The 24,376-nt window shown below is 42.9% G+C and overlaps 1 protein-coding gene across 2 annotated transcripts in view; it reads left to right on the top strand.

The window, feature by feature from the left end:
- LGR6 (leucine rich repeat containing G protein-coupled receptor 6) overlaps window positions 1-24,376 on the top strand; it is a 193,034-nt gene that overhangs the window by 149,253 nt on the left and 19,405 nt on the right. For both annotated transcript variants that reach the window (XM_060231114.1, XM_060231113.1), the window contains 3 exons: window positions 2,485-2,556; window positions 22,401-22,469; window positions 23,162-23,233. In XM_060231114.1, the coding sequence (XP_060087097.1) occupies window positions 2,485-2,556; window positions 22,401-22,469; window positions 23,162-23,233 (213 nt within the window). The remainder of the gene's footprint in view (window positions 1-2,484; window positions 2,557-22,400; window positions 22,470-23,161; window positions 23,234-24,376) is intronic.

Below are 24,376 nucleotides of genomic sequence, written 5' to 3'. Positions count from 1 at the left end.
AAATAAAAATTGGTTGGTCTTAAAGGTGCCACTTGACTCCTGCTTTGTTCAACTGCTTCAGACCAACACGGCTGCCCGCTTGGAATTATCTACAAAAGATCCTCTGCCAGTTTCACCTTTCACTACTGCTGCTACCTTTCAAGGATTCCTCTGCCCCCATCACCATTGGAACTGCCCATTCTCTTCTGCTGATGTGGCTGTGGATCCCTGATCATGGTGGATGCATCTTAGTCTGGTGTCCCAGCTGTAACCATTCTGCCTTGAGTGACTTTGCTAGGAGTTTAGCCTCTTGATAGAGTCTAAACTCCTTATGGTGTTGCTCTCAGGTTCACTAACATGCACAAACACCCTCACCATCTAAGAGCAGGTCTCCAGCCTTAGGACGAAGTAAAGTGTGAAGAACATGAGAAGTCTCTTCTGTAATGATCTGCAGATCTGTACTTGGGAACTGAGGCATTACCCCAGACTGAAAATCTGTAGCATTCCAATGTTGTCTGCTATATTCATTGTTCCTGTGCTTAATTCTGACCTGTCCTAGTTGCTAATGAATCAAAGTCTGAAAAAGTAAATCAAAGTCATTTCAGTTGCTTGTATTATTACTGTCTTTGACATTTCCCACATATGGCAATATCTAGTGAGACTAGTTGTAATATATTTGAATCCTGTATTGCCAAATCTGGCATCCAGTATTCAGAGGAACTCTGCAGGTGTTATCTTTGTGTTAAGGTCCAAGGTGATGTCAGGGCAGTCTGATCTGGAAATGCCCTATAAAATTTGATAGAGGAAACCATCTGGAATTGGTGTATATTGCTTTTCTACAATGTGGAACAACTTTTTAATGCTCCAATTTAGATCTCGAATGAAATTGATCTTCTCCTTTGAGTGGATCCAAGTTTTCTCTCAAGCAGCTGCTTCTTTCTATCCCCCGCTTACCTTAGAGGGGTAGGCAGTAAAAATTTTTCTGCAAAAAAAGAGAGCAAAATCTTTAAGTGCTCCTCAGAAACTTTCAGGAATGTCACAGGCTTCTATTTAACTACCACACAGAGCCTGTTTACTCTCTTCCTCATAAATCCAAGCTGCCTTTACCGTGGAACATTTGGCATTTGAAGTTGTGTGCTATCTGCCAAACCTCTAGTGTTGGAGACCAGGTGAAATGGAATTTAAAAAAAACAACAACTGACACTTGTTCAGTCCAAGCACACATAACAGAAGTGCCATTGAAGGTGGCTGGAATCTCCCTGGGGGCTTGGGCAGTATGACACTGCCAAAATCGTTTTGTACAGCATTATATTTATTTATTTATTTATTGTTATGTTTATAGTCTGCCTTTCTCATTGACACTCATGGTGGATTATACAGTAGAAGTCAATGCAGTCAAGAAGATGGGACATCCATTAAGCAATGTAACAGGGTTAGAATTGCTTATATTCCATTGCAAGGGATATCTTGGCTATGAGCATTCACATACCCATAGACCAAGGGTGGCCAAACTTGATTAACATAAGAACCACATAGAATAAATGTCAGATGTTTGAGAGCTACAAGACATGAAAAATATTACACACACACCCTTATTAAAGCTCTTAGTACTTTCTTTGCACAGAAAGATAAAATACATATGTATGCACTTTACAACACAATCATGCTAGGAGAATCTTTAAAAAAAAAAAGCTGGAAATAACAGTCCCTATAAACCAGCATAGGGTTAGGGAATTATTTTTTTGGCATCAGTGGTAGAAGGAAACACACCTGTACCATATAAATCACTGACCAACATTTACATCATAGTGCATCTCTCTTTGACTTTCACATCAAGGTTAGTAAATACAGCTCCTACAAGAGCTATGAAACTGAGCGGGAACCCTGCACCACCCTCTTTAATTCTGTCCCTCCTTCCAGTGACTCTCTCAGCTTATGCACGCTCTTTCCCCACCCTAGGTCTCCAGACAACCTCTGTGGTGGAGGAGAAGAGTTTGCAAGCCTGCCTATTTCCCCTTCCTTCCCTGCCTCACACACACACACAGCAGAAATAGTCGCCTTCCTATGAGTCAGCGCTCAGAAGCTAACTGAGGTCCCAATACTAAGCATGCTTACTTGAGAGTAAGCTTGCATTAGGTTCCTCCTTGGCCTCTGGGAGCCACACAATATGTGTGAAAGAGCCACATAACTTTCAAGCAGGCAGTCATAGGTTTATGAACAGTGGCTTGTATGTGTGCTTGGGTCTCAAACAGAGTGTTGTAACTGGGCCTACACCTTACAAGGCACAAGTGGTTTTAGTCCATTCCATGAATCTCCAGTTATTCTGATTACATTCAGTTGGCTGACACATGCATGATCACTTTGGAACTTTGTGGACACTTGTCTTGGGGCAGGTTGGTTTTGGCAGCATTCAGCTTGCAGTGCCTGCCTAGGCAACCAACCAGAAAAAGACAGTTCATTGATATTCACAATTTAATCATGGCTCTTTTTCCCCCCACTCTACAGACACCTGCATAATAACCAGATCCAGAGCCTGGGAATGCAGGGCTTTGAAGGACTCCACAGCCTAGAAACTCTGTGAGTTATCTGCTTTTTCTTTGTGCCTACTCTAAGCTACCATCCTAGAAAGACTGGGGAAGTTGTGCGGTATATTTCTTCCACCTCATTGGAATACTATACAGTTCTGGTCCCCGTATATTAAAAAGAACATTGCAGAGCTGGAAAAAGGACAGAGGAGGGCAACCAAGATGATAAGGGGGTTGGAGCAACTTCCCTATGAGAAAACGTTGAAGAGTCTGGAACTTTTCAGCTTAGAAAAGAGATGACTGGGGGGGCATAATAGAGGTTTATAAAATTATGCATGAGGTAGAGACAGTTAACAATGAGAAATGTTTCTTCCATTCCCAAAATAGTAGAACTCAAGGGCATCCAGTGAAGCTGATGGGCAGTAGATTCAAAAGGAAATACCCTTTTTTTACACAGAGAGTGATTAAAATGTGAAATTCCCTGCTGGAGTATGCAGTGCTGGCCACAGGAAAAGACAGCTTTAAAGAGGGGTTAGATAGATTCATGGAGGATAGATCTATCAGTGGCTACACAATGTTCCCTCTAAGTTGTGTAGTTTTGTGAGCAAATATTCTAATCTGTGAGCCTAAAGAGCTACTAGCACAAAAGCTGTGTATGAGCCTACATTTTTAAACCCAGAGCCACCAAAAGGAGGGGATACTTTTCTCCCACTCATATGACCAATCTGTTCTACTTTCTCAGTTACCACCTTGTAAATTTGGAAACAGACTACTTTTCTCATTCTTCTCTTGAGAATACCCAGATTTTCCAGGAGATGTCACTGCTTGTGCCAAAGATGTACAAATTCAACCATTAAGTATAAAGTCAAAATACAAAGCAAGCACACTTTATGCTCAATACGATCTCTTTTGGGTCTGAAAATCACCTCCAATAACAATAATTGCAGTATATATATATATGCATCAAAAATCATGTTTTTTCAGACTTATGGGTGCATACATAAAGTCAAACAGATAAGTTGCTACTAAAAGATCCATACTTCTCAGTGTCTTGGGGATGTCTTTGAGGATCAGAGAAAGAAGAAACATTAAGCCTTTTCAACACAAGATTACATAGTATGTCAGCCTGTGCTAAAAATTGTGAATGCAAAACATGTGGCACATAGTGTAGTGGCACAACTCTTGGCACATAGTCTCTGACTTTACTTGATCAATTCTGGACCACGTGGCATACAAAAAAAACACTGAATGCTATAGGTATGCTCTTGATTAAGACATAAGGCTATAGAACAAGAAGCCTCAAGAATATCTCCAAGCCTTTGTCACTTCACTAAATTTCCTTGTGGTCCAGCATTGTTCTACTGTTCTGTTCTGTATTTTGAGTCAATATGTGTACTTACCTTTCTGACCTCTGAAGAAGACCAATTTAGGTCGAAACGCGTCAGGTCAAGTTGAGTGGGTTCCCATTGAGGTTTTATGTTTTTACATAGGATAGAGGCTTATGATGGGCCCTTAAATGGTTTTAGCTTTCAGCAATAAATACATGTATGTTGATTTATGATTTTTTTACTCTTTGTTTTTAATGTTTGGCCCTTAAATTGCATATTAACCTTTTAGGTTTCTTATATCTCTGGTACCTCATGTCACATTTTAAGACACGCATGGCCCAGTCCAACAAAGTGGCATTTATGTCAGATTTGGCCCCTGTAGCAAATGAGTTTGACACCTCTGGTTTAAATCAATATTAACTCTGTTATTTATAAGTAGGGAAGAGGAAAACGCTGAAGCAGCCTGTCGGTCACTTCCGGGTTCCTGTCCTGCATCTCGACCTGTGTTATTAGTGACAGGCTGCTTCGGCGTGCCGCTGCGCCGGCCCCCTGGGTCCCACAACGATGGGACCGATGCCACAGGGACGGGCTCGAAACACTCTATAACCCCTCAAAAGAACAGCAGTCTAGCTCGCTTCCCCCGAGCCCTGCCGCCATAAGCCTCAAGGGGGCTCATTTTGTGGCATCTCCTGGCGGGAGGGTGGCACCCGCACGGGACACATATCAAATGAAAGAGGGGGCACAGGGCTATCAGAAATAGCCGGCGGAGGGAGTCGGGAGACCACCCCACTGGGGGATCCACACCCCGAAAGTGATGAAGGTGGCGCAGATAGAGCCAACAGAGCAAACAGGACAAAATAAATAGGCTGCATTATGCAGCACAGTTGAGAAAGTGCCTTATCCCATATACTGATGAAGTATATACAGGATTTGAGAACAAAATTGTTTCCGGCGGTGATATTTGGGGGATTTTTGGGGACGTCACAGGAAGTGCTGTGAAGTCACTTCCTGTTTCCGGCAGTGGCATTTGGGGGAAATGATGTCATTTGGGGGAAGTGATGTCACTTCCCATTTCCGGCAGGTGACGTGGGGGAAATGATGTCACAGGAAGTGGTGTCACTTCCTGTTTCCGGCGGTGGCATGACATCACCGGAAGTGACGTCACTTCCTGTTTCCGGCGGCGCGCGCGCACCCCTACCTTCCCCCCCCCCAAGGTGTCCCCGGCTGGCCTTCAGACATTATGGTCACCCTATGCTGATCTCTGCTTCTCTCATTGTCAGATCCAACTTCTGGTACAGTTGGGGGTAGAGGAACCAGGCTCCCAAGCTGGTGGCAATGCTGCCTGGTAATGCTTTGTGTCCTGACCTCCTGCCACCAGTGCTGTTGATCCCAACCTCCATCCTCACCACAAGCCAATGATGCTAGTGGCAGGAGGTCATGGAGGAGTGCTGGGCCATGTTGCCAATCCAAGGCCTTTGAGGAGGGGGTGACTCACCTGCTGCTCTCATATGGTGGGCTGGGCACAGTGACAGTGCTGTGTAGTAGGAGAGGGTGGCAGCCGCTGGCAGTTGGCTCTACAGCAGGAGAGTGCTGCCAGGTGTAGGCACCTTTTTTAGGGGTGGGGCCACCCCAGGAGAAGAAGCACCATCCTCCAGTGTTACTGACAAACTCTTGGACCCGTTGCCCTATGCTGAGGTAAAAATCTCTGCACTGAGGGCAGGAAATATGTGTGTTAGTGCACTATAGTGCAGCTTAGGGGAAACTCTTGCTACTAGCCATGATGACTGAGGGAACCTCCATGTTCAAAGGCACTAAACCTCTGAATCCCAGATCAGGAGGCAACAAAAAGGGGAAGGGCTGGCTACCATGCCCTGTTGTTGACACTCCAGAGGAACTGGTTTGCCACAGTGTGGGACAGGATGCTGGACCAGATGGACAATAAGCCTGATCCAGCAGGACTCTTATATTCTTATGTTCATCTCTCTGCAACTGGTCTAAAAATAGAATACTTTTTTCAGGGACCAGAGTGCTATTCCACCCTATAGCTAGTCATGAAACCTAGTCATGAAAGTTCTCCAGACAAAAGTGCACGTGAACTGAATCTTACACCCAGATTGTTGTTTTATTAACTGGGAAAACAAATATATGGATGAGTCTGAGGGAATATGATAAGATGCAATGGAAGAACAATGGGTTACTCATTTAAAGGAATAGACATAAAAGCTGTGATTATTCATTTAAAGGGATAGACAAAAGTTTTCAGATGCTGAGATGCGAGAAGTATACTGGAACCTTGGCACAAAATGAATCATGGCAGTCCTAGAAGAAACATTTTTAGTCTGTCCTTTTCTCATATGCCAGCACTTTTGCCTACAATAAAGCATTATTGATTTAATTTTGGTCGAGAATGGGATACAAAGAGCTGATTAAAGTGTTACCAGAGATATTGTGGTGCTTTCATATGCTTTTCTAGAAACATCGCCATGGAGATACCACAGCTGAAGAGCAAATTATGTGGTCCTTTCCCATCTAAAAATTACAGAGGCCTTAATAAGGTTGAAACTGACATGAGAAAGGACTATATCACTTGCCCTTTTCTCTGTCCAGATGTTCCGTTGTAGCATGGGACTGCAGTGTGGGAAAGTGCCTTTCATGTTACTGAAACCGGACTTTTTAGAAGGCAAAACTCAGCATCTCTAAGAGTGTAATGCCACATCTCCACACTCAGAAAAAATAAATCTGCCTGGCTGTGATGGAAATTATCTGTTTTGTATATGATGGCCTATAAAACACAAACAAACAATGAGATAAATCATCATTCCAGAATGTCAGACCAAAACATTCTTCCCTTTGGTTTCCAGAGACCTTTCCTTCCACCTCAATAAAATGTCCAAGGCTATAATTATAGAATCACATTGTCAGAAGAATAAATGGACACAAGAGAGAAGGGAACAGGAAGAAAGAGAGAAAGAGGCCATCCCAGCATAAAAGTGTCACTCAGGGAGATAAAGCTGCCACCCAGATGTGAAATTTTGTCAAGAACACAATGTATCTTGTTGTCCCTAAGGAATCTGAGCCAGGGATTAGGAGGAGGATAACAACAGGGAATAAGAATTCCAGATTCAATACACATCCAGCATTTTTTCAGGCTATTCCTGGAGGCAGTGAGGGATTTGTGAGGTACCTCATAGATTAGAGTTACTACTCTCTTCTCAGGGACGTTTCCAGAGACCACATTTCAGCCTTGTGTGGTTGGAAAGATGGTAGTTGGCATGCAGATGGTCCAAGATGTATTAGCACCTTCTTTGACATGGCAGGAGATCTAGGCATAAACATCTTGGATCACACAGCATAACTCAAGACCAGCCTTGTTGTAATGACCACAAAAAAAATCTACCATTGTCCTTAAGTTGATCTCAGGATCGCAGCAATGATTCACAATTAAAGATGGACATCAGCATTCTTAGCATACTCTGATCTACAGCACAAAGATTATAATATTGAAAGTCCAGAAGATATTGAACTCCTGATTTGTCTATGCACCAAAGGATGGTAGATTAAAATGGTAACCTAGGAAATATATGCTTTGCACCCTTTATTACAAGTTGTATCCCAGGAAGAAAGGCAGCAGCAGCAGCACTGGCACATGGTAGGAGCAAGAATGTGACGTGAGTGTTTGACTTCTAGTTGAGCTGCAGTGAGCCCCATCACTGCTCTTGTGCAATTAGTTGGCAAAATATTCCCCCCTGTAGCAACTGCTGATCTTGCCACCAAGACATCTCCTCCCATGTAAGATAACAGGAAGAAAGAGGGAAACCTCCAAGTTCTTTCTCTTTTGTGTGGTTTGGCATCTTTCCTCTGGAAATCATCATAAAGGAGCCTAGCCAGTTCACCTAGAGATAGAAGACAATACATGCAAAGAAGAAAATGCACTACCCCAAGGGCACAGTGGTCACAAAGCCAAGCTTTATTCTAGCAAGTTGATTGATATGAGTTGGTTTTTGAAACTGCTTGCCAAGACTTCTACCGAAACTGACATTAAATCACAGAGTTCAAGCTATCATGTGAAACAGTGTGGAAACAACAAAAGAACACTCTCAGTGAAGAAGGAGGAGGAGATTGGACACAAGAGATTGCCCTTCACTTGGAGTCTCAGAGTGGCTTACTCTCCTTCCCTTCCTTTCCCCACAACTGACGCCCTGGTCGTTTTCGCACTCACCTCCAGCCGGCGCGACCCCCTTCTTCACCGCGCAGGATCTGCGCGGATTTCCCACTAAATGCCGCGGAGCAGCCTTTTGCGCCGGAAACTCCCGTCGCAAAAGCCTTTTGCGCCGGAAACAGCTTTTTGGAGGTTTACGTTTGAGCGGCTTTTGCGCCGGGAGTTTCCGGCGCAAAAGGCTGCTCCGCGGCATTTAGTGGGAAATCCGCGCAGATCCTGCGCGGTGAAGAGGGGGGTCGCACCGGCTGGAGGTGAGTGCGAAAACGACCCCTGTGAGGTAGGTGGGATTGAGAGAGCTCTTTGAGAACAGTTCTTGAGAGAACAGCTCTGAGAAAACTGTGGCTGACCCAAAGTCACTCAGCTGGCTGCATGTGGAAGATTGGGAAATCAAACCCCAGTTCTCCAGACGAGACTCCAAGTTTATAGATTCCAAGTTTACAGTACCAGATCTAAAGACTATGCTGTATGGATAGGAGGGTGGGAACATGGTGTTCCTGAATGGGTCTCTAGCTAAAGCAGAAGGCTTGCTAAAAATGCAATAGAAGACAAAAATAGAGCAAAAGAAAAAAGCATCATTTACAAGCTGACAAGAAAAGAGTCAGATCCAGGTGGGCAGGCGTGTTGGTCTGAAGTAGTAGAGCAAAGTAGGAGTCAAGTATCACCTTTCAGACCAACAAAGTTTTATTCAGATTGTAAGCTTTCATATGCATGCATACTTCTTCAGACGAGGGAATGGGGTACAGGCAGACATAGAAATCAATATGAACAAAGTTTGAGTCCAGTGGCACCTTTAAGACCAACAATGTTTTATGCTGTGCATAAGCGTTCATGTTCATGCACTCTTGGTGTTCATGTTCATGTACACATATTGCCTGAATCTTTGTGGGTTGGATCTGATGATCTTCTCACATAAGGATTAGGGATCTTTCCTCTTCCCCCCAGCAGTCCCAACTGCCCCAAAGTTGATTCCTAGGGTCACAGAACATGCAAGGAGTAATAGTCTCTGTCAGAAGAAGCAGGAAGAATGATTTCGTTCCCTTTGCCCTCACTGCAGTCCACAACCTGCATGATTCTTTCTCCCCATGGGTTCCATGACCCTTGAAATCAACTTTTCTGGGACCAGAAGGAACTTCTAGGAGGAGCAAAAAATGGGGAAGAGCTACAACCATCAGTTGCTCTCCATTGATGGATTGCTGTCTCCAATTAATATACAAAAATATTTTTGTTTTCACAACCATACAATGCATGTTACATATTATGTTATTCTAAAAATAAAAATTTTAGTACTTACAGTATGGGCCTTATGATTGAACTATAACCTCGTTTTGCTGAGATTATCCTATCATTCTCTAATCACATTCCTGGTGGCTGTTCTTGGAGGAAATAGTTGTCTATAGCAGTTTGTAAGTGATATTTAATAAGCTGGTCATCACTGTTTCCTAAAAAAAAGGGGGGGGTGCTTTTAGACATCCCAAAACATAATTGAAACAAAAGTTGAGGAAGAGTCTAAATAGATTATAAACAATCAACTGAGTGTATTTAATTATTTATTTAGGGTATTTCTTTGCTGCTGCTTCAAAGGCCAGGCCAAGGCGGCTTACTATTAAAATCACAATATTAAAATACAAGCTATTTAGAAAATAACTGATTGGAATGGTCCACTTCTTATAGTCATCTAATTGTTTATAATCTGTTTGGGCTCTTCCTTGGCTTTTGCTTCTGCATGATTGTCCTGCTGAGAGCACTAAGTCCCCTTCTCATGCACCCACACTAGCACAAAAGCTGCTGCTCCTGGCTAGGTGCAGTCCCACACAATGGCAATATGTAAATAGTGGAAGCACACAGGAAGGGGGCAACCACCTGTAGCTTTATTGGGTTGTCCCTGGGAGAAGGGGCTGCCATGCTCTTACAGCTTTTCACTACTTGGCATGGAACAAACGAACTGATGGCTCACTCACCAAACATTGCATGCACAATGTGGGAAGTTACGTATCACTCAGGAAATTCACTCTGTGTGTCCTCTTGTCAGGCAAGAAGAAGCATGCCTTCTTCCATCAAATAACAACTTAATGCTAGAACTGCAGTCATCTGTCTGACTCGTGTGAGCTCCAGAGTCTTATGGCTACTCTCCTGAACTCTTCAAAAGAAAGCCAAAAGCCTCAGGGCTTCTCTTCTAGACTCTTCAGAAGACTTTAGGTTCTCTGTTTTTTTCAGTCTGAACAGACTCTAATTGAAGGGAATCTTTTTCCTGACACAAAAGGCCTATTATGCATGGGTGTTTTGCCTCACTTTCACTGTGCGTGTCCATTGGATTTTCTTTTTCATTGTGCATTGATTTTCCCCTCCTTCAGCGCTCAGGTCACTTTCTGGTTGTTGTTTTCCTGAGTTTTCTGAGTGTGGTTTTGTGCCAATTCCCCCCTTGTTTTGCTTCCATGCGGAAGGTAATTCAAAAGCAAACAGATTCTCTTGGATTCACCCCCCTTTGCTGCTCCTCAAAGATCACTCCCCCACCCACATCAAGATCATTCTGCCTACTCTGCACCTTCTGTCATTGATCTGTGTGTCCCTTGTTTTACATTTTAAATTTTGTCACAAGCAGCCAGGGCATATGCTATAATAAAGTTTGTTTTCACCTTGGCTGCTTAAGCAATGTGCTGCTTTTCTCCTTGCAAAGTGATGGCAGTAGCAGTGTTTGTCAAATTGTTTGAATTGTATGCCATACAGTTTAGATGAGCATCCTGGGGCATCATTTTGATAGTGAAGAGTTAACCCTCAGAATGGGTCTGTGGCCTCAGTGGACCTGGGAAAGGAACCCCTTGAGTGATGTCATTAGCCTTGACCCATAGACCTTGTGGCCAGGGGAAAAAAATGGCACATCTCCCTTGAGCATAATGAAGGCTTGGCAAGGAGGACCCTAAGCCGTAGGTATGTGGTGGCTCTGAGTCAGGGTCACTTCACCCTTAAATTCAGGGATGTGCAGACTAGAGGAGACCTGATTCTGCATCCTGCTAATGTCCCACACTGTGTCTGGATTTTGGAATGGAGTTTTGGCCGGTGTGCGCTGCAGATCACCTTTGATCAATGTAAACAAAATAAAGCTGGCCTTTTTTATTACCCAACAGAAAATGTTTGCTCGCCTTATTCCGGGTCTACCTGCAAGTCCCCCTGTGTGTTCTAAGCATGCCCAGTGTCAGACCAGAAACCATGCTTTGTGCCCTTATCATCTCAGATATGAATGTCTTGGCTGGGGGGTTGTATGGTGCTTGGGAGAACTGTGATTGGCTGCAGACACTGTCCTAAGCTGCACACACTGGTTGTATAGGCAAACTGGAAGACAGGCAGTTCAGTAAGAGTGTTAATACTTGTGTCACTGTGGTGCTATGGTAGTGTTCGAGATGGAACATGGACTGAATAGGCTTAGCATATCAATTAAGCCCAACTCCTCCTAGCCACTGTGCTGGTGCAGTGTCAGAAGGTGGGGGACTATGCTGGCATATCTTATGTTTCCAACTCACTCTAGTTTACCTGGTTGCTATCTTAAGCAGTTTACAGATTGTGAGAGACACCTAGCTCCTTCTTACTAACATTCGCTTAAAGCTATATAGACTTCAGTAAACAGAAAGGTTGTGCAATTTGAAACAGCCTTCTCAACTCATTTTGTCTGTTAGTGTCTTGATTTTGTGAGGGTATTTTCAGGCATTCATCAGTTTGTTTTAGTTAATGCAGAAGATGAAAGCAGCTGAGGCAAATGAGAAACAAGAATGACTGGGGGTTGTTCTGTAAGGAAGCCTTTCAACCATGCTGTAGGAGGAGCAATATATTTGGTAGACTCCCGGATTGCTCTCTTCACCAAATATCTCAACATCTGAGGTTAGTTTTCCAATTTAAAATTCTGTGCTTGTATAGTAATCTAGGTTAAACAGTATACAATCAGGCAGTGGTGGAGACAGTAGTCAATGGCTACCTTCTCTTTCCAAGACAGATGAGGAAGAGTAGAAGCTGCATGAAGGTAGGGGAGACAGGTCCTCCATCTTTGCTTCTGCCCCAAGAAAGAAAGTAGATGCCTCTTTTTTGGCCATATAATGATAAAAGCATCTTATTGGAGATCAACAGTAGGCACTCCAAGGGTTTTGGAGTCCCAGCAGCTGCCCAAGGATGCCAACGTCTAATGCTAGCCCTGTCTCAAGTGCTGCACAATAACCAGTTTCATAAGCATATGATGGCTATGTAACTGCACTGGAGCTTCAATTGTCTTTGGTATATAGTTGATTTCCTTACTTTAGTCTGAATTAAATTATGACCGAGAATATTGCATTGATAGAATGTTCCACTGATGGAAAACATACAGTCTGCACTGTGAAGCAAGGCATTGACAACCTTGTGATTCCCCGTCCCTGTTTGTATTATTTATTTATGTTATGTACATGTTATTTATAGTATGCCTTTCTCAATGAGCCTCGAGGCAGATTGCACAGTGTAAGTTAACTGCTGTTAATAAGATGGGACATACAATAAGCAGTGTAATAGGATTAGGACTGCAGAAATTAAAACCAAGACAAAATCTGGAATAAGTTGAAACAAAGCCTAAATACAAAAATGGCATATTAAACAATGCGGAGATCGTTAATACACACAGCAATAAATAATACATACAATACACAGCAATATAGTCTGTGGTCTTCCTTTCATTATAGTTATTTATTTATTAATTACATTTTTAATACTGCATCCTCTCCTGTGCAGTCTTGGAGCAGTTTACAAGAAGAAGAATTGCAGATTTATACCCTGTCCTTCTCTCTGAATCAGAGACTCAGAGCAGCTTACAATCTCCTATATCTTCTCCCCCCACAACAGACACCCTGTGAGGTGGGTGGGGCTGGAGAGGGCAAGGGCAACCTCTGCCAGAGCTATGGCTGACCCAAGGCCATGCTAGCAGGTGCAAGTGGAGGAGTGGGGAATCAAACCCGGTTCTCCCAGATAAGAGTCCACACACTTAACCACTACACCAAACTGGGTGAACAGTAATATACCATTACTTCAACAGTAATGTACCATAAAATACATCTAAACATTCAAATAGCACCAGATAAATATACAATTACCGCAAGAACTCATAAAACATTGGCAGTGGGCAGCAGTGTTCCCTCTAAGCTTAATTAGTGTGAGCTAGCTCACAGGTTTTTTTGCTTCCAGCTCACACATTTTTGTCTTAGCTCAGGAAGAAAGGTCCCAGAGCAAATTAATTTATGCAATAGCCAATTTGCTCGCTCACAACTCACAAAGTAGAATTTTTGCTCATAGGACTCTACAGCTTAGAGGGAGCATTGGTGGACAGTGCCACAAACTTAGTCAAAGGCCTGACAAAAGAGAGTGGCCTTACACACTTTGCATAAGAAGATCCTGCAGAGCATAGGCCTCATCATTCTGTTCCAAAGGGCAGAAACAACAATTGAGAAGGCCCTGGTGGAAGATAAATTGGGAATCCTGGGGCCAGGCACCTGTAAGCAGCACCAGGACACTGGCTGGAGGGGATGTGGGAGTTTAACTGGGGGAGGTGGTCCCTCCAGATATGAAAGTCCCAGACCATTAAGGGCTTTATAGGTTAAACCAACATCTTGAAATAGTACCAGAAACTGACTGGGAGCCAGTGTAGCTGCCACAAGATACAGGTGATATCAGCTGACCATGGATTCCCGGTCAACCTTGAACCATTCTATCATAATAAAGCCCTATTACCTGTGGAAAACTGCTGAATAATTTAGTTTTGCATAGTTTGCTAAATTCCAGGAGATTGGAACCCTTCCTGGCTTCATCAGACAGGCCATTCTATAAGGCAAGGGGGTACAACAGAATGCCCATGTACAGGCAGTTTTTGATCTTGCCCATTTGCATGGCAGCACCTTCAGAAGGCCCTGCTCAAGGAAATGAAGCTGCCATGGCAGAACATAGGGGGAGAGGCAGCCTTGCAGATATGAAGGGCTTTGTGTATTATAGTCAATATCTTGAACTGAACCCAACCAGTAGAGCGACTTCAAGATGGGGCTAATATAATATTCAAGCTCCACCAGGCTCCTAATAATAAACAAGCCATGGCATTCTGCACCAGCTGGGGTCTCTGAGCTTACTTTGAGGGGAGACCTACAGTGTGTACAGTGTATTATCATAGTCTAGTCTCAGTGTTACTGTGGCATGGATCCAGATGACTAGACTGGCCAAGTTAAGGTTGGGATCCATCTTCTGCACTAAATTAAGTTGGTAGAAAGAGTTTTTGCAGTTGCACTAACTTGCTTCTCCAGCAGCAATGTTAGATCCATTATAATCTCTAAACTCTTGACTAAGTCAGTGAGAGTCAGCTGAATCTCATTGAAGGTGGGAAGCACACTGCCCTTCATGATCTCCTCATTTCCAACCAGCATTACCACCATCTTGTCAGGATTTCATGGTTCACTTTTAGCCATTTGACTGCAGCAGACGGGCAATGATTCAGGACTTCTGTATCACCAAATTTGGATGGGGATAAGGAGATGCAGAGTTGGATATTGTCAGCATATTGAGGACAGCCAATCCCAAAACTACCAATGATTTGTCTTAAGGGATTTATATAGGTTTGAAAAGAATGAGGGAATAAGACTGCACCCTTTGAAACCCCACAATACAAGCCCCCAGGCAGCCAGTTGTCATCAGTGGGAGCTCGAGCTAATCCAAAGCCTCCTAAAGATGGCACAGTCCACTGTATCAAAGACTGCCAGTTAATCCAGTAAGAGCAACAAAAAACATGGCCTTTGTTTACATTTGTATTAAAAGTCTGTAATATCATTTGGAACAGACTCTCTTCCCTCCTCCTACTCCACTTTTTGTGGCATCTGTACAAGCAGGGCTCACCTGTTCGCCTTCTCTGGCATGAGAGTGAATTTTATGCTTTTGAAAAGGAAAAAAAACATATAGCCACTTCCAGAGAAATATCTATAGATCTCTCAGTACATCATGCTAAGTCTTGCAGGTGATTCCAGTTCTGGCACCATGGGACTCTTAAATGTGTCCCCCTTGCTGTAGTCGAAGTCTGGTTGAAAGGGTAGCTGTTTTCAGATTGCACCAAAGTGGATTTCCACAACTAGACTCATCTATTCTTTCTATTCTGTTCACACTAGTAGTAGATCAAGGTGGAGTTTCCTTTATTGCAGAAGTTTGTAGCATTTTTCATGCACAGTACATAAAAGCACACATCCAAAGGGTGTTTATAGTAAACAATTATGGTTCAATTCGAGTCGGTAGAGACCAACAAGAGTTTTGAGTAGGAATGGAGTCCTTTTATTCTAGTCAGAAGGTGAGAGGGGTGTGACAGTTACTGTATTGTGGGGTACAGTATCAGTAGGCATCTTACTAACAATGACCCTTTTGATCATGTACATAATGAGGTGTATCATGTACATAATATGTGCAAAAACAATTGTGCATAGTAAAGGTGGATACAAATCTGCTGTTTGCCTCCTGATATTGATGTGATGAGGAGCCCCATGGCACAGAGCGGTAAGCTGCAGTACTGCAGCCCAAGCTCTGCTCACAACCTGAGTTTGATCTCAGCAGAAGCTGGGTACAGGTAGCCAGCTCAAGGTTGACTCAGCCTTTGATACTTCCAAGGTTGGTAAAATGAGTACCCAGCTTGCTAGAGGTAAAGTGTAGATGACTGGGGAAGGCAATGGCAAACCACCCTGTAAAAAGTCTGCCATGAAAATGTTGTGATGCGATGTCACCCCAGAGTCGGAAATGACTGGTGCTTGCACACATTTATTTTATTGATGTGATAATTCTAAGTGTCATACAGTTCTGTGATTGGGATGACTGCAGCTCCAGTTACTCTTTCTCCTACTCATGGTCTTTTTTTTTGTCTTCCATCAGTATGGTGAAGGACCCCCCCCCCCCCCCAGGAGAGTCCAGCTCCCTAAGGCTTACTTGTTAAATAAATTCATCTCAGATTGAAACCATATGGAATCCAGACACTTCTTATGCTATAGAGCAGGCTGCTGAGAAGAGATGCTTTTTGCAAGTAGTAAAGAAAGAAACCTTAGTGGGAGGGGATGGCCTGAAGACAAAGAGTAGGCAGCTGAGTTTTGATCCTCCATATACTAACACCCTCTTGCTGGAATAGTGTGCACTCATTCCAAGATTGTTTCAAGTGTATCTTTAAGCAATCTGGAATGTGGTGTTTGTCATGTGTGACAAAATGCTCCATTCTGGCTAATGTAGCCTTCTACCATATCCCCCCCCCCAAGCCAGATATTTGGCATTCTCTCTTCCAGTAGTGTGTTTGTTTCCCAAACAGAGGGAAAGTTTTTCACACAGGCAAAGCTCAGTCACAGCCTCAGCTCTGATGAGATTAATTTCCTCTACTGTTATGAATGAATGAGCAAATAAATACATACTATTATCGCAAAAAGCTCTGTCTTTCTTCTTGATGTTGCACTGTATTATTTTTATAGTGCTCATGACAACCTGGATAAACACACCTTTATTTCATGTATCAGGGAGTTTTCTAATAGTGTTGCATCTGCTTCTGACTTACAACTTCCCATGTCTGCATTGTCTTGTGCAACCAGTAGCATTCCTGGAAGTGCTGAATTATCCATTTTATACTGTGAATATTTTGGGATGGCAAGATGAGGATGGTGAATAAACATGGCATCAGCCTGTGCTTGCAGCCCTAGGTGAGCTGATCTGCAGTGGTAAACTGAAGTGAATACTTTCAATCTTAGTCACTGCAGCTGCAAGTGCATCAACTCCTTTGGTGCAATTTCCAGGGAAATTTTGGGCAGTTTTATGAGTTTTGCTTGCTAATGTAATTTTGGACCAAATGCCTCTAAGTCCACAGTCCATCACTGCCATCCACAATTGGAGCCCAAATTGTTGTACTTCTTGCATTGGCATGTACCTAACCCTAATCAGCTACTGGCCAAAAAAAAGTTCTGCCTGACTCCTGGTAGCAGACAAAACTATGTGCAGCATGGGAAAATATTACCTTCCAATACCAAAATAATTCCCTATCAAAAGGTTTGGAAGGCCTGTGTGCCTGTTTTCTTGCTGATTGGACAGGACTGTCACAGAGTTGCAGTGACAGCCTGAATTACTGGAAGGCGCTTGGAACAGGACAAAAATAACTAGAAAAGTTCCAGCTCCATTTTCTGTTCTTATTGCATCTTGAGGTTTATTAGCTGCAAATTTGTGGTATTTTGTGGAAGAATTTATGGTTACATATAATTTTTTTCTTGGCTTCCTAGGCAAAACCACTAATAGCCCTTAAGAGGTAGTAAATTGAGCTGAGGCTATCTGTCACTCCTCCGCCTCCAGCCCCTGAAGAGTTATTAATAGTTCCATTCTGTGTGTCATTGGTTCAAATCACCCTGGCAGCCCAATCTGGCAATCATGGTTTCGCTGCTGTCAATTTACTTTTACTCCTAAATAAACACTGATTGAGGTGTTCTAAATATAGATGCACAGAAACTGTCCAGCACAATAACAAGTTCCGTTGGCTTCTTGCATCTCCAGGACATGAGGAGGGTTTTTAAGAGGCTCCTATTTTAAAGTGGGACTGGCTGTAAAACCTGAGCTGGTAATCCTGAATGTGGTTAAGTAGCTGTTTTATGGTCGTGCCTCATTCCCTGTTCCCCTAACTGGATAACTGGGCTGCAGAAAGCTTCTTAACATGAATAACACCTTCTTCCCCCCATTAAAGTATCCCTGAGGGGCTTCCACATGCTGATGACATTGCCACTGCGGCTGCAGATTAAGTAGAGCAGCAATGGGACTTCCACAAGGCACTTTCCCCCTTGCTCTCTCTGCTCCATCCAACTGGAGGTACCATTCTTCCCCTCAGGGTTTGTTTTGTTTTTGTTTTGTTTTTTTTGTAAAAGGGAGGGTTTTTCTCCTGTGTCATTTTTTGTACATGACATATTGCCAATAATCTGGGGTGACATGTCAGTTACTGATTTTAAAGAACCGACAAGCTTCCTAGTGGCATAAAGATTACTGGGTTTTATGTGACTTTTTATGAATATGTAAACTGCCCTGAGCCTGCTTTGGCGGGGAGGGCAGGATATAAACCAAATACAAAAATAAATAAGGGGTGGCGGCAGTGGCAGCTGCTGCAACAGACCAGGGCAGTAGAACTGGCAATGATGTGGGTGGGAAACAGCCATACTTTCCCATCCAAATGGCATCTTCTGTAACTTTGCTACTATCTATCTAAAAATAGTACAGTAAAGCTGGATTAGGAAAGATACAGAAAAGCTGAAAAGGTCTGTGTAGGTACTACAGTGCTGTATGGAAACAGGAAAAAAAACCCCTGATTTTCACAGTAGCACCCAAGTGGGACATGCAGATATCTACACTCTGTTCTCCCTGTACTGTCTTCCCTGTTTGCTTGAGCCGCCAATATTTTCTCTCATTTTACAAACTGAACTGTGGGTACGCTCAGTGAAAGGGCATTCCTTCTGTATTAGAAGCTTGCTTTCTCTCTCTCTCCCTCAAAGGTATCATTATGATTTTCCTGAGGACTCACACCTCAGTGGTTTCACAAGTGGCTCTTTGATTTTTGCATTGCCTAACACTGACATTTCTAACAGCATGCTCTAAGAAAGGCCTTTTGTGTATCTGAACTTGTTTGCATCTGATTTAATTTTTGACCCTCCAGCAAGTGCATTCCCAGATTGAGTTCAGGGATGGCTCCCCTACCCAGAGCTTCAGCTCAGCAATACAATGCATTCTCTCTATGCCAAGAAGAGGCTGGGGCTTTATCCAGCTAGGCTCCCAAGAGAGTAAAGAATGCCAACACTCATTCAGGAAGAACTGTTCCTGTATGTACTTGCATACTCCTTGATATCCAAACAGAAATTACAGCTGTCAGTTGAAGAAAGCCTTTGAAACAGAGTTCCTGGAAGAATGACTGGAAAAGAAAACAAGTGGCTTACATTATGTTAATTATCTTGGTTGTCAATTGACTCTTTGGTTTTTACTTACATTTCCCTGTCAAGTGTGGCCAATTAATGAAGAAGCTGTTTGGAGCACTTCATGATGGATATCCTGTGTTTCACTGCTGCCCACATCCATGCAAATTCTGTTAGGTCTGAACATTTTAATTTTGATCTATCAGTCTCTGTACCAGTGGCTTCCAACCTTTCCAGACCCAGGGGGCCACTGTGCTGCAGCATGTGACATCAGAAGGATATGAGAGGAAGAGTGGGTCCTGTGTTATGACTTTGTCCACCAAAAAGCGAACAACAGGAAGCACCAGCCAGGAGTCTTTGTAGTGAAAAACAAGTCAAAGGCTATGGAGGAATCTTCTCAATTGCTGAGTAACCTCATCTCACTGTTGCTTCTCAGAATGAGTACAAAGGAGACACATCTACCCTGGCAGCAGGTTCTTCCAGAAGAATGTACTGATGGCTCACAACCCACTTTAGGGTCCCAAGCTCCCAACCAAGCGGGTGAAGACCACTGGTCTGTATCAACAATTACAGCTAAATGCTGCCACTCCTTTCAGCCTCCTCCTCTTGAGGGTTTTCTTTTTTTAAATCTTACCTGCTTTTCTGTGACTGCTGTCATTCACTCCTTATTTTCTAGGGCCAGTGATATGTTTGCTCCCCCTCAGATTGCTCTCTGTACTTCTTTTCCCCTCATTTTTGCGGGCAAATGTTTCTTCCACTCTTCTTGGCGGCTCTTGTGCTTCCCTGGGCTCACTGCCTTATCCAATGAAATACTGTTTTTATACTCCCTCTTACACTCGTCAACCATATTCACCACCAACTTTCCTTCAGGCATATTGCTTACTGCGACCCCTTCTTCCTGACCCCAGCAGATAGTCATGACCAGAAGATTCACTTTTCCATGAAATTCGATCAAATCCCTTCAGTCTTTTAAGAGCTGAAATCCTTACTATAGTCTGTCATATATGCCTCACTTTCTTTTTCCTATTGCCTCTCAAATATTTTAAATAAGATATTTTAGGAAAAGATGTGACTCATCTGTGGATCTTTTCTATTAGAATATCCTGTTCCATCAAGAGTTTAGAGCAGTGTCCTTGCTCTCTTCCTTCGCTACTTATCCTCACAACAATCCTGTGAAGTAGGTTAGGCTGAGAGACACTGACTGGCCCAAGGTCACCCAGTTAGGTTTGCTGCAGAGTGAGGATATTAACCTGGTTCTCCTATTCTAACCACTACATTTAAGTTCAAGTGACTGTTTTCTTATTATATTTTTATATTTGATATTGTGCATGATGCTTTGGACACCAGTTTGTGCAACCTGGCCCTTCTTTCATTTGCTAAAGCCAGGCATATTGAGCTCTGAAGAGTTACTGAAGAATTACCATACAGTGGTGTGGTGGGGGGGGAGATGTGGGAGAGTGGGCGTTACTGAGCAATTAGACTGCTAATCCTATTTAATTCCAAAATAAATGCATGGTTATTTCTGTCCTTTAAACTGTAATCTCATTCACGTGGTAATTACTTGGGGGTCTATTAAGTGCAATTACAAGGAAATCCATATAAGCCAGTAATTACTCTAATATTCCAAGATATTCACCAATTACAACCCACTGAACTGCCATGTAACTAGAAAGGGTCACATGAAATTTGTTCCTCAGGTTAGTCCCCTGTGCATTCCATTGTGTTGGCCTATTCTAAATAGGCAGTACAATGATGTTATTATCATTGCAGCACTTAAGCTACAATGATACTCTTTCTCTAGAGTCTCAGGACCCCAAGTAACTTCACTGTAGAGCAACATTCAATACTCTGCATATTTATAATGGATTCTCTTTCAGCATATATCAGGCAGGCATACTCTACAGTGACAAAACAATTTACTATACCTTGATCCCTTGCAAATTGGTCCTCAAACTATCTGAGATACTTACTAGGATGATAATTTAAAATGTCTTCTAGGAACTGCTAACTTTATCCCAACAACAAGTCAGTCTGATTATTTACATTGCATCAATGAAAGCTTTTGGTTCTGATTTCAGCAACATGTCAGGGAGAAAGATCCTAGTATAGCTTATTATATGGGAGGTGGCCAAGCTAATACAAGGTCACTGCCTCTGAATGAGGAGGTTCCATTTAATTAGTGTGGTTACTAGTTATTGCAGGACCTATTCTGCAGTCTGCCTAATCTCATTTAAAACTAGCTAAACTAGTTTCTATGACTATATCCTGTGGCAGTAAATCCTACAAGTTAATTATTCTTTGAGTGATGAACTACTTCCTTTTGTCTGTCCTGAATCTATTTTTCAAAACTCTACTATGAGTCCTAGTAATTTGGAAAAGGAAGTGCTGTCTACCCACCTTCACCACCCCATTCACTATTTTATAAACTGCTGACAGTTCATACTTATTTCTTTTTTCACTGAACTAGACAGCCCCTTAGACTTTCCTTCTAGGGAGGGTGCTTCACCCCCTTGATCATAATGGTTGCCCTTTTCTGCACCCTTTCCAGTGCTACAGGAGCCTGGATCATGGAAAGCAGTATCTTTGAGGAACTAAAGGCTACCATAGCTCAGGATTCGTGAAATCTACTAAAAGGAAATCAAACAATCATAGAGTTGGAAGGGACCACCAGGGTCATCTAGTCCAACCTCCTGCACAGTGCAGGAAATTCACAAGTACCTCCCCTCTACATACACACCCCAAGCCCAGAAGATGACAAAATGAAAAAAAAAACTCTCCAGGATCCCTGGCAAAACTGGTCTGGAGAAAAACCACTGCCTGACCCCAAAGTGGCAAACAGCACTTCCCCAGTTGTGCAAGAAGGAGCCACGAGAACCAAGCACTGATGCAACCCCTTCCACCCTCCCTCTCATGATCTGTCTAAGTTCACAGAATCAGCATTGCTGTCAGATGACCATCTAACCTCTGTTTAAAAACCTCCAAAGAAGGAGAGCCCACCACTTCCCGAGGAAGCCTGTTCCACTGAGGAACCGCTCTAGCTGTCAGGAAGTTCTTCCTAATGTTTAGGTGAAAACTCTTTTGATTGAATTTCAACTCGTTGGTTCTCATCCGACCTTCTGGGGCAACAGAAAACAATTTCACACCATTCTCTATATGACAGCCCTTCAAGTGTTTGATGATTGCTGTCATATCACCTCTCAGTAGTCTCCTCTCCAGGCTAAACATTTCAGCATCTCTTTGAATTTGTTCTTCCAGTCATTGTTTGGGGTGGAGGGGTGGGGGGGAGCCTGGATATATGAACGTGGAAAACTCATCTCCTGTGTTAGTAACCAAATTTCTAGTCCTTTGGAATGTGACACTGATGAGCTTTCCCAACTTTCTTAATGATGCCTTTTTCTTTCCTGTCTCGCAGGGACCTGAACTATAATGAGTTGGTGGAATTTCCAGTGGCCATTAGGACACTCGGTCAACTTCAAGAGCTGTAAGGCATTTCTTTTACTTTCTATGGGAAGAATTCTCAAATAGATAGTGTAAACCTAGCTTTGATGTGGATGAAACTGCCATCCCAAACCATAATGTGCATTCCTCTTCCACCATTTCTCTAATAAAGTCAGCATGCTTCTCTCCAGCAAGGCAATAAATGCCCCACAGAGATCATTAGTGTCAAAATAGTGTTCTGGTCTTTATGATAGTATTGGGCAAATTGCCAAAGGCTTTAAAAACAATGGCCTTTGGCTCAAAAGATGGGATATACATACAACTTCCTTCCCATACCTCCCAAAGGCTTTCAAAGTTACACAGAACTGAGAGGACAAATATTTTCTCCTGGGTCAATTTCCTTAGCTCCCTCTGCCTCCTACCTTTATGGTTGTGTCCCTCTTTGAATCTTTGAGGCTCTAATTGTTACCTTTTCTCATTTTCCACCTCACTGACGTCCATTCATTTTTCCAGGATATGGGCAATTTGTGGCTTTCCACGAGATTGTTGTGCATTGTGGGTAATAGGTTTACCAACCTTTAGAGTATATTCAGTTGGTCTTAATTTGGGGAAATTGAATGTATTTACAGCCATGCAGAATATTTAATCTTGTATGAAGCTGTCCACAAACATATGAAAACATTATCCCTTCTGTATTCTAACCCTTAACCACCTTGGTGTCTTCTTCCTTGACAGGGGCTTTCATAACAACAACATCAAGGCTATTCCAGAGAAAGCATTTGCTGGGAATCCATTACTCCAAATTATGTAAGAAATGAGGCTACTAGGGCTACAATTGTTGCTTAGCCCTACATCATACTAATCAGAAGGGATATCATTCATAATTCCCAAGGTTGTACTCTGTTGTTTTTTAATTAGGGAGGCACACTAAGAAAAGAACACCTAGATTAGGTGAAAATTTATACCTTAGGTTCATTTTAACTGTTTCTGAACCTGTCCATTGGAGAAATGAAGAAAAGGTTGATTCTCAGATTATTGGGACTGTCCTTATCCTGACAAGCTCATGATAATAGTTCTTTTCAGCCACAGGAAGGTATTAAGGTTTATATGAGATACAAGGAAAAGGAAAGGTCCCCCCTGTGCAAGCACCAGTCGTTTCCGACTCTGGGGTGACGTTGCTTTCACGTTTTCACGGCAGACTTTTTACGGGGTGGTTTGCCATTGCCTTCCCCAGTCACCTACACTTTCCCCCCAGCAAGCTGAGTACTCATTTTACCAACCTCGGAAGGATGGAAGGCTGAGTCATCCTCGAGCTGGCTACCTGAAAATCCAGCTTCCGCCAGGGATCGAACTCAGGTTGTGACTGAGAAGAGTTTAGGACTGCAGTACTGCAGCTTGAACCCTCTGTGCCACAGGGAACATGCAAAGGGAACTGCTAAAGGAGCTGTCCAAATGTGCTTTTCAGGCAGTTTGCACTTTCCTTCATCATGATACTGTTGAGAGGGATGCTGTAGCAGTCTAATTATCTGCTTCTGAAAACATTTTAGAACCAGGCAGTAGGGTACGTCACACCTTCAGCTAATAATTTCTACAGTCACTATATCCCTCTCAGTAATGTTAATAAGCCACATGGCAGCCTGTTAATAGTACTCCACTTTTATCACAGAGATTTGACTTAGCATAAAAATTACTTGATCAACAAGGAAAACATTTTGTGTCTTTCTCCAGAGTGTGGAGAAAACTAGTGCTTTTTTGTCTCCTTCCTATGTGTAATAGGCATAGCACATGCTAGATCCATTTTTATTTCACTTCAGTGATCTCGCTGAAATTGAAGGACTATTGTTCAGTGGTAGAGCTTCTGCCTGGCATTCAGAAGGTCACAGGTTCCAATCTTCAGCATCTCCAGTGGAAAAAATAAGGTAGTAGATGATGTGAAAGACTTCTGCCTGA

This window comes from Heteronotia binoei, chromosome 2 (genome assembly GCF_032191835.1).
Source record: "Heteronotia binoei isolate CCM8104 ecotype False Entrance Well chromosome 2, APGP_CSIRO_Hbin_v1, whole genome shotgun sequence".
Taxonomy (NCBI): Eukaryota; Metazoa; Chordata; class Lepidosauria; order Squamata; family Gekkonidae; genus Heteronotia; species Heteronotia binoei.
Note: the sequence above shows the minus strand (reverse complement) of the source record. Positions and strands in the feature narration are given on the sequence as shown.